This window comes from Siniperca chuatsi, linkage group LG8 (assembly GCF_020085105.1).
Source record: "Siniperca chuatsi isolate FFG_IHB_CAS linkage group LG8, ASM2008510v1, whole genome shotgun sequence".
In the NCBI taxonomy this organism is placed as follows: domain Eukaryota; kingdom Metazoa; phylum Chordata; class Actinopteri; order Centrarchiformes; family Sinipercidae; genus Siniperca; species Siniperca chuatsi.
In genome coordinates, this window is record NC_058049.1 from 20489366 (window position 1) to 20506486 (window position 17121).

Below are 17121 nucleotides of genomic sequence, written 5' to 3' on the forward strand. Positions count from 1 at the left end.
GTATGTTAAGTGTTATCCTAGTGAAAATAGTTCAGTCGTTCTCAAAACTACGGGGGCGGGGGCTGCTTATGTGATGCACCAGTACCACAAGCAAGTGTCGTACATTCTCAAAGAACCCACATTTTTAAAATGTTTTTAATTTATAGTTGGAAAATTACATCTTTACATGGGCCCATTTAGATGTTACAGGCAAAACAGGCATCTATGAGTAACCACAGGCACACTATGGGCAGACTCTTACTATACTAGATAAAGCCACATTTAAAAGCTGTGGCCTCTGTTAAATATTGTATTTTTAAACTTCATGAGCTTGAGGCAGTCTGCTTTACATAGTAACCAACCTGCATTTGGTCATTTTATGACACAGATGAGTCAAAAAACAAAACAAGGTAAATTTTGGGTTTTTAAATATCTAACTTATATACAGGTCATGGCTCATTTAAAACAGGGTTCCCATAATTCCTTTATGCCCAAATCCACCAACCTGCTCCCTGAAGTAGTACATTTGCTCTCCACACTACATAGATTAATCACAGCGGTACCAAACCCAACTTAGACCATTTCTGTGCTCGTCCGTCACTGGAGGAAGCATGTATACACTTCAGGGCAAAAAGGATGTTGAATTAGGACACATGGATCAAACATCAAGTTGTAGCCAAGGCATTCACACCATTATAGAAATCCATATTTCTCTATCCTGCATCCTGTGTATCAGTAGATTTTAATACATCTGCCTTCCTCAGTTGCCCAGACACGAACTGATTTGGGATATGGTTCTGGTATTGCAGAAAGCTATGCTACTGGTTCAGTACATTTCAGTAGATGATTAATGCTTTGCTGCAACAATTACTGGTGAAGAAGGACAAGAATTAACTGGTAGCTAGTACATACAATGGAAAACAAACTTCTTTGTCCACACGGATACAAAGATGAGTTCAAGGAAGGACTTTAGGAAACATTTATTTGATAAAATTCAAGACTTTCCAGGCTATTGGGAACCCTGTAAACACAACCAAACAAGGACTGGATGCAGGGTAGTTAAATTTGTCCAGGTTAGGATTTTATCTCAATGATCCCTTGTGCATAATGGCCATTTTACAAAAGAAGAAAAAGAAAAAGAGGAGTGGGTGGGCATTGGAGGAAAATGCGTTTCCACGTAGAGGAGGTATGTCATCTACTAATCGTCCGTAAGGTCCTGAACAAAAAGGACCTCGGAGCGGCTGAGCCCTGCCTCTTTTAGTGTGGGAGGGTTGGGCTGCTCTTCAGTTGGAAGGCAGGGCAAGACTCGGCGAGGGAAGTTTGTAATTATCTGAAACTTCTCTGGGGATTCTTTCAAAGAGAAAAGAAAGTCGTATATTACCTGTGAAAGAAAAGAATTGTCTAGTGAATTGACAAATAATCACAAGTGGTAGTGTTCTGCAGATTTAGAGAAGACATGCTTTATAATAATGTGAAATTTTAATGTGCTATAAAGCATTGAGACCATTCAGTGAATTTATTCATTACAGTATCTGAAAAAAATTATTTTGTTCATATGTGGACCAAGTCTGTATCTCGAGCCTCCAGATACTTGGCTGTACATAGCACATGGTTTGAATTTTGTCTAAAACGTAGAGATATTGTCAAAGCAACTGAAAAACACTTTATAAGATGAATCAACCAGGTGAGTACACAGGGTCTTGATAACAGCGGTACTCACCGTCAGAGACTGCCCAAAGAGGAATCGTCTCTCTACTCGTGTATCATTGGGCAGCTTAAACACTATTTTGACACTTTCTGGATCATCCGCAGGTGGCTCTGGGGGAAGACATTCTGACTTCCTCTCCTTCTCCTCTTCGAGTGTCTGGAGTCACACAACAAAAATTGACAGTTTTTAAAAAAGAAAGAATTTTATGTATGTTAAGAGACAACCGTCTCAATTAAATAACTCATTAGTTAAGGTCTCCCTGTGTAGATTGGCATGTACAACATAAATCTAATGGAATGTAAGACTCACTCGTCGTCGGCGCTCCTCTGCAAGAGCACTCTGTCGGACCTTCTCCTCCGCTTGCCTCAGCTGCTCCTCCTCCTCCCTTTTCTTTCGGTCCTTCTCCTGGTCGGCAAGGAGGGAGGCCAGATAGGCTTCATCCTGCTGCTGCCTGAGCACTTGGGTCTGGTTCCTCTCCTCCCTGAAACAAACATTTGTCTGTACTTATGAACTCTGAAACTTTTCTGGTATACTAGCAGAGTGTGGTATTAAACAGGGAAAGATTTACAGTCCTTTCTGCTCAAGCAGAGTAATGTTTACATGCACAATTTTTGGAAGTGTTCTTTTTATATCTATATTGTATGTAATCACTGTATCACAAAAATGATCAAAGGGAGGATATGATTCATAACTGGGATACTAGTCGGCACACAGATGTACACACAGATAAAATAAAGAAAACCAAGTTAACCTTGTAAATTGATCATCAGTGAAATGTCTTTAAAAGTTTGTTTAAAATGTCACATCTTACATGTTTTATGTTTCGGATTGTAACCATGAGACTGAAAATGAACTGACTTGCTTGATCATCAGCTCCAGGCTGTCACATTTTGAGCCTCAATCCTAATTTCAACAATCCCAACATGTAGCTTCCATTCTTCACCAAAGTAAATGGAGATGAGATGTCTCATGTCAAGCAATCTAGTGTGAATTTATTGATTTCCAGTACCGTTCAAGGCGCTCTGACATCAGATGTGTTTGGTTGGCATCCATGATGAAGGTGAGCTGATTGATGAGGTCCTCCGGCTGAATGAGACCCTCGAGCCTGCCCACCACTGTCATCTTGCGGTCCTTGAGCATTATCATGGCCAGGAATGGGTAGGTGTTCTCCCGCAATGCTTGGGACACTGAAACACACCCAAACATTATACAGTCAAATCTCACTGTTTCAACAGTCCTGCTACTATACATGATATTTATTTAATTAGATGGCCAACTCATCCACATACACACAGCTACCTTGTGGTAGCTAGAATGCAAATAGTTTCTGTTTTATGTGCCAAAGCTTTGAGTTCTCTACTGAGACTTCAATTGCCATCACAACATAGTAGAGGTGAATGGAATTTTGTTTGTGAAATTCAAAGCATCAAAAAATTATATTCAGAAACTCAAAAAGCACGTCTTTCCAGACACAATGGCCCAGTTACTATGTACGATCCACAGGACTCGCTGTCTGTTTTAATTTTTTAATGACTTTCACAACACAAAGTTCCTTATAGTACGGTGGTGACAAAAGTCTCAACGAAGAACTCAAAACCTGGGAATATAAACAAAAAGGACAATCAGCTCTTCACCTTTGTTCTTTTGACTTTCATTAGGTTAAAAGTAAGGAGGGGCCCTTTATCCACTTTCTAATCCTACAGTTTGAGTTAGTCATGTCTTTCATACAGGAGATGGACATATGAAGTGTGCCTACGTGTGAGTGATACTTAGATATTTTTTATGATCAGAGCTGTTACATTAACAGCTGACTGACAACAAATCTTGGGTTGCAATAAATTTGCATACCTCTGTAGCCCTCAGGCTTGCTGGTTGAGCATGCCCAAAAGAGCATTTGCGTGTTGAGGAAGGTTACGACCTCTTCTGTACATAACGTGGAGCTAGGAAGAGACAGATCAGTAGCACAAAACAAAACATTTAACAGGGAACACCCATTTCATGTGCACATGGATATAAAACAAAAACGTTACATATAAATATACTAATATTAAACTAGAGTTTATGTGCCTTCATAACTTGTGGTAAAGACCAACCAGACTGCACTTTGAGTAAAAACAAACTCAAGCAACTGTATGACACAGAGCAACAACAGGCGATATGTAACAAATTCTGATGGCTGACAATCAGGCGAAAAAAGTAATAAGTACTATACCGGCAAAACTCATCAGTGTCTTGATGATCCTCCCCATGAAGGTACACTAATAAGTAGCGGAGCTCCCGTTTGGCATCATTCAGTGCCTACATGTTTCAGAGTGAACAAAAGCAATGCAACAAATATTGTCTTTTTACCTTGTCCGCTACCTAAAATTGACTCAGAGCATTAAAAAAAAAAAAAGTATGTTTCTAATTGGTCATTGGCACTCCATATCTCTGAACTCACCTGGCTGTATGTTCCCTGGTAAAACACAGGGTGTGACCGACCATACTTCTCCTCAAAACTGTGAATGAAGGACACAACATCTCCAACAGGGTCTGTCACACGACCACGAGGATCTGGCCTGATGAACCGCAGGGCAAACCTTGAAGGAAAAAAAAAATTAATGATGATGATCAATTACCTTCCTGCAGCTACAAGTTTACCTTCCATCAGCTTCAAGTTTAAATCAATGTGCTTGAATTACCTGAATATATCCAGGAGTGTGTAATATGTAAATCTGAAAGGTAGCATTATCAAGTAGTAACTCCATCCTAGTAATCCCTGAAAAGAAGAACCAATGCAGTCGATTACCAATCAAACAGTAGAAAATAAGTAGAAAACAAAATTCCAAGATGAGGGCTTTTCTAGGTTTTGTAATATAAAATGAATGTAATTAAAAATGAAGACATCACCTAGAAGACCCCCCATCACCTTATTTATTATGTCAGAACAGAATCTGAGTGACAACATTAACAACAGAACTATATACTGAAAAAGTCCTGCTAGAATGTGTCTATGTGTCAAGCCTGAGCAACAGTTATACAGAATATTGTAAGACAAATACAGTATCTTATTTTTTGTGGTAAAAATGTCTAATAGCTATGCAGAGATATCATCCTAAAGCACAAACATTACAATAAGCTGCAGACCTACCCTGGGTTGTGGCCTTGAGACGATGTAACTATATACTCTATGGTCTGCTGTGTTGACCTGTAATGGTCTGGATGGTGGAGGGTTAAACACACTGGGCACTCCTTCCTGCTCATTAAGTCTGTCTTGTACTGCAGCCTGAAACACGTACATTTAAAACACAATCATACTTGAGTCAAGCCCTTAAATAATCCAAAAGAAACAAATGACAGATGAATGATGAAAGCCAGCACTGTTCACAGGCTCTGTATAGGAATAAAAATGTAAACAGTGCCATGAAAATCCAATTGTAAACGTGGCTTTACCTCTATGTTCCAATTATGCTGCTCTAATGTTCGACGACATTGGTCCATTGATTCCAAGCCAGTTAGGTCCTGTTAGACATAAAAAGAAAGTCAGACTGAAGGTCACCAACTTAATCTAACCTAATCTCTTATCATATCATCACATTCATCATTGTAGCAGCTTTGTTATTGTCTATATGTCTGTCCATTATGATAGTCATTTTTTTTTGTCACATTTTATTTCACCAATAAAAACAAAGTCAGCCTGAAGGCCTCAAATTGCTCATAAAAGCACAACAGCACGTTGGTATATAGGGCTTCCTTCTGTAACATTATCTTACAGGCTACTGGTATGCTGTGTCAAGTTATTCATAAAATAGCTAGCAAGAATCATACAAAACTAAATTGTCTCGGTGGTCAAACAGTTATAATTAAACAATTAAAGTAGCTGTTTAACTCTCATTTAGTTAGAGAGCTAAACTCGAAATTAACGTCAATACGCACAGAGAAAAAAATCGTTTTTCCCAAGCAGGATGACGCGAAAGGTTAGCTAGCTCTCCAAAATATCAAGTGATTATAACGGCTCTCTTATCAATTGTTGACTAAGAAAGCTAAAACAGACTGTAGATTAAAAGGGGAGGAAAAACGCTTCACTCTTGTCATGAAATCAACAATTTCATTTAGCTTAGCTAAAAACAGTGGTGTCGCTGAGAAACTTCAGTGACAGCTCGATCATTACTGCTCTGCTGTTAACTCAGCAAGTTTAGCTAACGTTAGTGGGGAGCGTCAGTGGAAACCTAACGTTAGCCAAGTTAACGTAAAGTGAAAATATACATTAAAACGCAGCACGGTGATGCCGATGAACAAAGTTGCATTGAGTGCATGTATTTGACTAAAATACAAGAAACGTCAAGCTATTTAAGCCCACCCATCACCCTTAAAGTCTGCTAACTTGTTAGCTATCTTAGCTAATGTTAGCACGCTTTGCTAACGTTAGCTCTGACTCAAATTGACGACTAACGTTAGGGGGCTAGGGGTAACGTTATCGAAGTTGACTGTGCAAAAAGCCTTTAAACACGCACGGTTCCCTCTATTTACATGGATTCAGTACCAGCGATAACGTATTACTATACGAGGTTTCAAACGGACACGTGTTAGTGTTGGATTTAGGGGTGTCTACCTGAAACTGAAGGAGTTTTTCAGTCTGCGCCTGGGATAATTCTGGCTCCTCTGGCGCCGCCATCTTCTTGCCTCGCCAATCATCTAGCAAAGCGTAACAGCGTCAACTGTCTTTTCCTGATGCTGGCTGTGCTGTTACGACCTCTGCGGGCTACTGCCGCCTAGCTCTCTGGATGTCAGCAGTAGAGTCACCACACCGGTCCGGGTTATAATAACCATGGTCCACAATACTGAAGATCTATCTAATTGACTGTATTACTTGCACGGATCGGCCTTGATCCGTAACTGTAAAGGCAACATAGATGCAGATTAGAGAAGTCTGGGGATATTTGTATAATCCGTTTAAAATGAAAGTGAACCACACACCTCTTTGTTCATGAGTCTGAAATGTCCAATCCCATAGAATATTGCTCTACTGGCTACCTAAATTATGTATATATTTAAAATACATAAAACAATACAAACTACTTGATATTTAACACTTCGTCGGTCAGTAATAGTGTTGATTAGCTGATCAATCAGTCAATCTACAGAAAAATAATCAACTATTTTTTTTAAATTGATTAATCTTTTCAGTTATTTTTTAAGCAAAAATGCCAGACATACCTTTGTTCCAACTTCTCAGTTGTGAGGCGTTGCTGCTTTTCTTTGTGTTATGAGATAGTGAACTGTTGGTCAGACAAAACAAGCAATTGATTGATTGCAATTGGGCTTTCATGAAAAGCATTTTTCACTATTTTATAGATCAAACATTTAACTGAGAAAATAATCAGCAGATTAATTGATCATGAAAATAATCATTTGTTGGCAGCAACACTACTACTCAGTAACCAAACTTTATTTGTAACAATTGTTACTTTCTTTGGTAAATGTTAGTTTTGTTTTATTTATAGCTTTGTTGTCCACATTTTTAGTTAGCGCCAACAGCTAACTAACTTATCTCCAGAGTATCAGAAATAAACTACATCACTGTAACACCTCCCTTTCTGAAAGTTTTTTTGAGTGAGGCCAACACTTCTTCTTCCACCACGTCTTTCTCTGTAACACTCTCATACACACACACATACAAACCTTACACGTTTCGGTTTACTTGAGTGTAATTCTATTTATTTGGCCATTTGTGGTTTGATTTCCACAAATTGTAATCAAGCTGAAAAAGAAAATCCAGTGAATTATGTGAATGTAAAAGTTTCTTGTAAGAATGTCCCTTCAGGTGGAATTGTCAGTAAGGTAGTGCACGCTTAACAAAGACAAAGCTGACACATGAGGATCATTTAATTTTCTTATTCTGAAAACATTCTGTAATATATAAAGCAAACATTGCATTGAAACACTGAGATCAGGAAATAATCAGTTTCACAATATAGCACACTGTAGAATCTGTGTGTCCTAATTTCAAGCGTTGATCTGTCCCACGTCACTTTTTGCCCTCTACCATAATGATGTGGTACCCAAACTTTGTCTTGACAGGAGGGTCTGTGTAGACAGGTTTATCCATAGAACTGACAGGTAGGGCAAACGCTGCATCCTGGAAAGGTCCAACCATCGATCCTCGCGTCATCCACCCCAGATCACCCTGTCATGAACACAAGAGTCGTGAAGAAAACACACAGTATGCACCTAATATGGGTACCAAGTCAGACAACAAGTGAGTGAACATGAGCAATAAAAGGCAAAAGGGTTCTAAGGGTTCACTGTGCTGAAAATAAAAAGTTTGATATTTTGACAACTCTGAGCAAGGCAGAAACACTCATTTTTACGACATCAGTTGCCAGGTATAATTAGGGCACAGATAAAGATGTGAGGTAAACACTTTGTTGCTCGGAGTCCAACAACTCAGATATTTCAGTGGTGTTTCTGAGTAATGGCCTAATATCGCCACTGAAGTTTCCCCAGCAGCTGAGAGTACAGCAGTGTAGGTGTTCTGGTGGGATGCACGTGTGAATAAGCAGGTGTACAGAGTTGGTGAAAAATAGCACAAGCTCAGACAATTTCTGTGAGTAATGGAGTAAATAATTATTATTCATTAGTCTGGAATTCACCACCAGTAAAGACTCATTGAGGTTTAGGTTTATCATATTTATCATCTCCCATTTTCATCACCACAGGTTGATATACATATGGCTATAGACGTACAAACTTTGTTGTGTTCTTTGGATTTTTCACGATTAAATTTTACTTTGCAACAACGACCTTATCCAAGCCACATACCATGCAAAATAATAAATACTGACCCAGAAATAAATGTAACAAGTTCTCCATTTCATTACCAGAGGCAAAATACAAAGGACCATCGCAGTCAGAGCTTCCGGTTAATATTATGGGATAATTTGAATCAAGCAATAAAATAGCCAACACAATCAGTAAAAAAAAAAATAGCAAATGATTATGAGAGCATGTTCTTACTCCTTGTCTAGCTTTGTCTTCACTGTATTGTGACGCTACTTCACTGAAACGGGCCCCAGCCTTCAGTTTCTCCATTGCCTCCATGCACTTTCCATGTTTTTCACAGAGGACATGCCGGACCTGGGTGAAAAACACAGATCATAAAAGCCCAGTTAGACTTCCAGGAACAAACAATGGTTGGGATGCAACCTATAACTATACAGAATCACTGTAGACATCTTCCTCTTCTCTGTGTTAATGCAGCCATAACGCTTATTTTTCCAGAAATATCCTGGAGATAAAACAGGGTGCTTGAAATATTTTCTGTAGCTCTGAATTTAACAACATTAATATTTAACTTGTTCCCATAATCGCCATTTGAAATGGCATGCTTATCACAGGTGTCAGGACTACACCATCAAAGAGAAAGAGGCAACATTTGTTAAAGACATCTTGTGACAAAGATGGAAAATCTCTAGATTAAATTATTTCAAAAGGTGACAACAGGTTGTACATTGTCTAGTGTAGAAAACTGCAATTTGTACACGGTCATCATTGATTCACCTCTGATCTGGTTCCAACCACACATTCAGCTGTCACTTCCTTCCAGCCAACTCACCCAAGAGTGGTTTTGTGGTAAGAGGGCAGTCATCGCGTGGTAAAATTCCCCTATTATGTCACATTTGACTTTTGCAGTGCAGCTTTGGATTAAAATATAATTAAGTTACCTTCACAGCAGTGCCTCCCTTAGGTGCCTTTTCTTTTTTGTCAGCGTCTGCACTTCCTGAAGCAGCTCCTGAACAGTAACGAGGTTCAGCACCAGGACAACACGTTAAACAAATGAAATCACCACAACAACACAGCAGCAGGCTATATGATCATGTTAAATCTAGAGAACTAGCTACATCATCTCATGGAAGTGTGTGTTACCGTTTTATGCTACAAGCTAGTAAAAGTGGCTGTTCATAACACACGACTAACTGTAGATAACTAATTGACCACTAACCTTTACCACCCTTGCCACCTTTTCCCTTTGGTGGCATTTTAGAGTAACGTATAATGAAATTCAAGCAATAATGAAAAAGAAAAAACTGCAATAGCATGCGCTCATGCTATGTTGTGATTACAGCGCAAGTGTTTCTTCTTCTTAAGCAGCTAGCTCCGGGCAGACTGCAGCCAGTCAACGTCCATACCGCCACCTAGTGCACTGTACCAGAGTGTGCAGTGCCAAATTATACAGCCAAACTGCGTTCATAAAAAAGGGTCATTAAAATGTATTTATTAATTGACATATTTAACAGACATATGTTAGTTATTTATTTAGTAGCGACATGCATGTTAATAAACATTGCTGTAAACGCGCCAGAGTTAAATAAAAGGCTATTTTCGATATGTAGTCCCTGGACAGATGTTATAGTAACCCTAAAAGTCAAATTAAAACTGTTATTCAAATAGGACATAATCATGCAGAGCGATAATAGGAAATAGGCCTATTAATGTCAGCAAAGATTATATGCAACATATAGGATATCATTATGCTATAATTGCCAGGTAGGCCTGGTGAGTTAAACATGCAACACGGAAGCATACAATATATAGCATGAGGAAAATACTAATGTTTGTGTAAAAAAATAAAATAAAAAAGGTTATGCAGCCTGCTATACAGGACAACATTATGCTACATTACTGGGTGATGTAGCAATTGGTCCCAAAATTCACAAAGAGATTGTTCCACTAAGACCCATCGTGTGTAGCACAGATTACATCACATACAACGTAGCCAAACATTTGACTACAATCTTGGCTTCGTTGGTGGGGAACACAGAACATCATGTGGAAAACACACAGAAATTTGTGGACAAAGTGAAACATCTCCAGTTGGACCCAGATGACGTAATGGTTTCGTATGATGTTGTGTCCTTGTTCACCTGCATCCCGACCTCAGAAGCAGTGACAGCGGTGAGGAGAAGACTGCGTGAGGACTCCACCTTGCAGGAAAGGACCAAGCTTACACCTGAACACATCTGCAAACTATTAGACATCTGACTTCCTACACAACCTACTTCCAATTCCGGGGACACTTCTTCAGACAGATTCACGGCTGTGCCGTGGGCTCTCCGGTCTCTCCCATCGTGGCCAACCTGTACATGGAACAGTTTGAGAAGAAGGCATTGTCCTCGTTCCCGGGCACACCACCAAGTCATTGGTACCGCTACGTGGATGACACCTTTGTGAAGATCAAGAAACAAGACTTGGAAGCGTTCTCAGAGCACATCAATTCTGTGGACCCCAACATCAAGTTCACACGAGAGGACGCCAAAGAGAACAGCCTGGTCTTTCTTGATTGTTCTACTCTCAGAGGAGAGGATGGAAAGCTCCAGATATAAGTGTACAGGAAACCAACACATACGGATCAATACTTGCTCTTTGACTCACACCATCCATTACAGCACAAGCTGGCTGTAATCCGGACATTACAACACAGAGCCCAAGAAGTCCCCACCGGCTCAGAGGGTAAGAAGAAAGAGGAAAGGCATGTCCAGAATGCACTCTCAGCCTGTGGTTATCCTACTTGGGCTATCAACAAAGTTAAAAGAGCCAAAAAACAGGACAAAAGTGGAACTGAACCGAGAAGGAACGGTGTCTCCATTCCTTATGTATCTGGACTGTCTGAAAAACTACAAAGGATCTTTAGACAGCACGATGTTCCTGTTTTCTTTAAACCAGGCAACACTTGAAGACAGAAACTCGTTCACCCTAAGGACAGGTTACCCACACAAAAACAGAGCAATGTAGTTTACTCAATTCAATGCAGTGAGGAAAACTGCAAAGATCGGTACATAGGTGATACCAAACAGCCACTTCACAAAAGACTTTATCAGCACAGACGACACGCTAATTCAGGATTACAGAGCGCCGTGCATTTGCATCTAAAAGCTACAAACCACACATTTGAAGACAGCGAGGTGAAGATTCTAAGTAGAGAGAAGAGTTGGTTTGAAAGAGGAGTCAAAGAAGCCATTTTTGTGAAAAAAAGAAAACCCCTCTTTGAACAGAAATGGTGGTCTGAGATTCAATCTGCCCAAAGTCTATCACAGTGTATTATCACCTTGGTCAGCCAATCACATGCTAATCAGGCACTTAACAGTGATGAGGGAGGTGCAGCCAGAAAACAATAGGCCTGATTACTGGGCCATCTTGGAAACTACTAGGTCAGTTTCAGGTGAAACTAGCTAATCAACAGATACTCAGGCAGATTCCTTCCTGAAGGCAGGGCTTATGTAACACAGAGTATCTTAAATTTCTAGTTCCCGTCCCATTTTTTCACAATTGAGAATGACTTCCGGATGGGAGCCGAAACTTCTTGATTCTGAAAACAGTGTCCAGATGACTACGACTGAAACCTTTTCTACTATAGAACACTCCTGGACGAATAAGGGACTACACCGTCTTATTACTGGGTAATTAAAACACGCAAGAAGCACACATGATAAATAGAGCAAACAATACACAATCTAAAAAAACAGCATACTACGTCAAAACATGGCCACAATGAAACGATGCATGAACGATGGTTTAAAAAGAAATCAAATAATCATAACCATAAAACCCTAAAACTGTGTGAACTCTGAAACAGGTGAAGCTGCTGATAAAAAACAATAAATAACAGGAAATGATCCTCCTATCCAATTTCACGGCGTCAGATGGTTACTAAGGCTACGAGACTGAACACAAACGCCCCGTGACGCATGTTGACAGCTTCGCTCCTTACCTCCACACTGTGTTTTGTTTTTTACTTATTTAAAAAAAGACCTTTTTTCGTCGGCTCCAGACCAAACATGGAGGACTACGAGAAGGTTTTGTGTTTGGGCAGGGGAGGAGCAGCAGACGTGTTCCTGATGAGGCACGCGAAGCGCAAGAGCCTGCACGCAGTGAAGAGGATCAAAGTAGAGGACACGAGGACAGCAGAAAAGCAGAGGGCAATTCTGCAAGAGGCTGAAATCATTAGGCGACTGCAGCACCCTCACATAGTAAAATGCAGTGATGCCTTTGTGAACTCTGAAGATGGATTCATTTACATTGTGATGAACTACTGTGATGGTGGGACATTAGATGATAAAGTTAAAGAGAGGAAACCAAAGGAGTTTTTCACAGAGGATACAGTGATGGGGTGGTTTGTACAGGTCGCTATGGCTGTAAATTACATACACACGGCTAAAATACTACACAGGGACATCAAAACCTCAAATGTACTGCTGACAAAGCAAGGCATGGTGAAGTTAGGGGACTTTGGGATATCCAGAGTGATGACCAACACAGCTGATATGGCTTCCACATGTGTTGGGACACCCAGCTACCTCAGTCCTGAGCTTTGCCAGGATGTCCCATATAGCTCCAAGTCTGATATCTGGGCTCTTGGCTGTCTGCTGTATGAGATCTGTGCTCTCAGACCTCCGTTTGCAGCCACAAACCTCCTGAGTCTGTTCTACAAGATCACCAAAGGAGAGTACGATCCTGTGCCTAACGTCTACTCTGACAACATCTCCTCTTTGATCCAGAGGACGCTCTGCCTCAACCCAGAAAGCAGGCCAAGCGCTGCCTGTATACTTAGCAGTGCCTATGTGCAAGATCACCTAGAGTCTATCAAACACACAGAGACTGAATGTGTTCCTGTGACTGAATCAGACACTGACGCCACACTACTGCCAGATGTTCTCAGTCAGTCCCACTCATGGGAAGAGAAAGAACACAATATGGAGGCCAGATCCAGTGATGTGGAGGAGGAAGATCACGATGCGTCGTGTGTTGGAGGACAAAACCACTGCGACTGCCACTACCCTGAGGACTTTGACGAAGATGAAAGTTTGTCCTCGCTTGAGGAGCACAGTGAACACTCAGGGTCGCCAATGAGGAGCGATTCTGCTGAGCCTATTGGTAAAGTAGAGGTGGAAATGTAAAGCGAAAAATCTTCTTATCAGCGATGGAAGAAGCACTCAGATCCTTTACTTAAGTAGTCAAATATGCAAGTCCTTCGTTCAAAATCATACTTTAGTAAAAGTATTATCAGCAAAATGTAGTTAAAGTACCAAAAGTAAAAGTACTCATTCTGCAGAAAAATGTGAGTGTTATTTTATTATATAGCCTGTTACATTATTAGATTATTATTGCTAATGCATCAGTGCATAAGTATAATGTTACTGTCGTAGCTGGTCGAGGTCGAGCTAGTTTTAACTACGATAGGCAATTCTGAGTCCAGGGGTTCCCTACCAAGGATTCGGACCCCTTCCAAAAGGTCACAAGATAAATCTGGGGGCTCTTGAGATGATTCATGGGAGAGGAAAGAAGAAAAACAAAGTCCTGCTCCACACATTTGTATTTTTTTTTTAAGGACCTTTTTCCTAATCTTTGTTTTTTTTTGGGTGTGTGTGAAATATTGGATGATGTGACCTCTTTGGGTATTGAACAATTATTAAAATGAAACCATCTGAGAAGTTTAGAGGGGAAATCCCTCTTTGGTGGAACTTCTAACAATTCATAGACATCTGAAACATGACAAGACACTGCAAGTAGACAACGTTTATTTGTAAGAGGTCACAAACCAAGTGGGTGGCTGGTTTAATCTTTAACAATGTGTTGTATTTCAAAAGGGTATCCAATGTTTTTTATGTCAAATCTTAATCTGAAAAAGTGTTTTGTAACTATAGCTGTTAGATGAATGCAGTGCAGTTAAGTATTAATAATATTGGTCTCTGAAATGTTGTGGAGTAGAAGTATAAAGTAGCATAAAATGGGAATACTCAAGTAAAGTACAACCACCTCAAAAATATACTTGAGTAAATGTACTTTCCACCACTGATTCCCATACAGTAGAATTGTTTAACTGGAAACTGGATTAAACTGTCATTCTTAACTTTTCTAGGTTGACACACTGTACATCTGACAATATACAGATATATAGAGAAATCAAGGTGCGAGCCATCACCACCAATGGGACATGTGCAGTCATTCTGCTTCAGTTTACACACAAATTTACAATACGAGCTATATATATATGTATGTATGTATGTATATATATATGTATGTGTGTGTATATGTGTATATATATATATATATATATATATATATATATATATATATATATATATATATATATGTGTGTATATATATATGTGTGTATGTATATGTATATATATATATATATATATATATATATATATATATATATATATATATATATATATATACATATTCTTTCTCTCTTTCCAGAGGCTCCTGATGTCTTAGATCAAGTTGAGTATCCAGATGACTTTGAGGAAGCCGAGGTGGAAGAAGAACATGAAGACGAAGCAGCCTTAGTTCACACTGCTGCTCCACAGCAGCCACAGGATGAACAGGAGGAGGAGTTTCAGCTCTGTGATGCTGGAGGATTGACTATCACCCTGAAAGCATTGAAGGAAAAGGGCTAACCTTACATTGCAATGGACCGCAATGTGAAATAAAGGGACCTTCACAGCTGGAACAGTGAAATATCTGTTAAGTGCCGTGTTTGTTAAGTGTTTCATGCAGCTGCTTTTAAAAAGGACAACATCAGGCTTTCTATGTTTGAGAAAACATCTGCTGCTGCAGTTTAAGCTAAACTGAAAGCTGACCATTTGGGAACCTGCTGCCTCCCAGTACATTTACTACACACCAAGAGACGTCGCAGGGCTGAAATAAGTTGTTGTTTTACTGCTAGATGATGTTCAAAACACTTGGTGGAGCTAGAGAGAATGAATGAAGTCCTGCTCAGTGCTGCTGTTCAGTGACATGAATATTTCTGAATGAGGTTCCTGATTAGCGTCATAAGGAGTGATGGTAATGATGAATACAGCATTTGTGACTAGATTATTTTATAAAATAGGAATTTAATTTTATGTTCAACACAAACTTGTACAATGTCTAGGATCACTATGATATTTTATCTTTATTTTTCTGTAAAAATAGCAGTAGTTTTCCTAACTTGTAAACTACATATAACATTTCACATCATGACTATCAAAAAGTTCCAAAAGGTCCAAATGTTTAATTTGGATTCACAACTTTTTTCATATCTTTTACATGTCCTAAAACTTCATACTGTAAGTTTGATCTGTCAGTGTTTTTGTCTATTTTCCATCAGGGTTTGTCTTTGCTTCAAAATGAGAGAAAAGCACAATTATTGCATGCAACTAGGCCTTCAAAGGAAGTATGTGGTATATGTCACTTACCACAAAAATAACTAAAAGAAAGGTACAAACCAAGAGTAAGACACATTTATATTTTGTGGATTGTGAATACAGTGCTGTTTTTGATCACTTCATTCAAGGCTTTAATGGTAAGTTGTCTGATTTTGTCATTGAGCCTTTTAATGTATTTTACTGATGCAATAAACTCTGTTGCCCCAACACAAAGTAAGCAGAATAATTCATGTAACAGATTTTTATTTTAAAAATTTAGTGTAGTGTATTTGCTGCAACTACAACTACAAAACTACTACTGCAAAACATTAGTTTTTATCACCTTAAATTTCATCAGCAGTGGATCATTCTCCTTAGCCCTCCTTAGCACTTCTCCCTCTGTCTCTCTGTATGTTTCACCATTCATGTCTGAGTGATATTTATGATTATTAGGGATGTAATGGGTAAGTGACTGGAACAAATAGTTAGTAATAGTAATTAATGACAGGAAAAACTCAATTCTGCAAAGTTGTTAATGTTTCAAAGATTTTCTGCACAAATACAAACAATCACACCTGAGCAGTTGGGGGTTGCTCAAGGGCACCCCCACAGGGTGGGGCGGTGGAGGCAGGAGCCAGTGGAGAGAGACAGGAGGAGTAGCCATGCCTCGAGACACATATGCACACACACACACACACACACACACACACACACACACACACACACACACACACACACAGACAGACAGGGGAGAGACAGGAGAGGAGAAAGTTAAAAAAATGGAATGAGATAAATAAAATATAACAAATATAACAAAATATAACACATGAAAATGAGGATTTGTGTGGAAATGTAAAAGTGACAAGTCTATACAGAAATATTGCACATGGGTATATTTCAGTGCTGGTACAATAGCAGGAGTCATGGTTAGAAGTGCATTTTGCAGATAGCAGGTAAGCAGATATGCGTTGTGGAATATTTAGGCTATTGAGTTGAGAAGCCTGATGACCCGGTGGTAAAAACTGTCTTTAAGTCTGGCAGTACTTGCAACCATGCTCCTGAATCGTCTGCCAGACGGTAAGAAGGGAAACAGTCTGCGTGCTGGGTGGCTGTGGTCCTTGGTGATGCTGAGTGCTTTCCGCAGGCAACGCTGGTGAAAGATATCCTGAATAGACCCGGGAGTCTGTTGCCAGTGATGTGCTGTGCCTCTTCACTGGCAACAGACTAAGTTACAGAGATGCAACTAACTAACTAATATTCTGC

At 39.6% G+C, this 17121-nt stretch overlaps 3 protein-coding genes across 3 annotated transcripts; 1 reads left to right on the forward strand and 2 right to left on the reverse strand.

Annotated features, from left to right (window-relative positions):
• Window positions 1-119: 119 nt before the first annotated feature.
• On the reverse strand, window positions 120-7178 carry faf2 (Fas associated factor family member 2). Its single transcript, XM_044206351.1, has 12 exons — window positions 6884-7178; window positions 6279-6562; window positions 5120-5188; window positions 4818-4952; window positions 4369-4445; window positions 4128-4266; window positions 3900-3985; window positions 3536-3627; window positions 2697-2874; window positions 1997-2168; window positions 1700-1843; window positions 120-1360 (listed from the first exon to the last, which is right to left on the reverse strand). The coding sequence occupies exons 2-12, from the start codon at window positions 6339-6341 to the stop codon at window positions 1178-1180; spliced, it is 1338 nt and encodes a 445-aa protein (XP_044062286.1). The 5' UTR covers window positions 6342-6562; window positions 6884-7178; the 3' UTR covers window positions 120-1177.
• A 356-nt stretch (window positions 7179-7534) lies between these two features.
• Window positions 7535-9955, reverse strand: pin4 (protein (peptidylprolyl cis/trans isomerase) NIMA-interacting, 4 (parvulin)). The gene is made up of 4 exons (XM_044206352.1): window positions 9669-9955; window positions 9391-9458; window positions 8684-8803; window positions 7535-7853 (listed from the first exon to the last, which is right to left on the reverse strand). Exons 1-4 carry the CDS (start codon window positions 9763-9765, stop codon window positions 7695-7697), a joined length of 444 nt encoding a protein of 147 aa, XP_044062287.1. The 5' UTR covers window positions 9766-9955; the 3' UTR covers window positions 7535-7694.
• Window positions 9956-12001: 2046 nt separating this feature from the next.
• nek12 (NIMA-related kinase 12) lies at window positions 12002-16102 on the forward strand. The gene is made up of 2 exons (XM_044206353.1): window positions 12002-13597; window positions 14930-16102. The coding sequence occupies exons 1-2, from the start codon at window positions 12412-12414 to the stop codon at window positions 15127-15129; spliced, it is 1386 nt and encodes a 461-aa protein (XP_044062288.1). The 5' UTR covers window positions 12002-12411; the 3' UTR covers window positions 15130-16102.
• Window positions 16103-17121: the final 1019 nt, after the last annotated feature.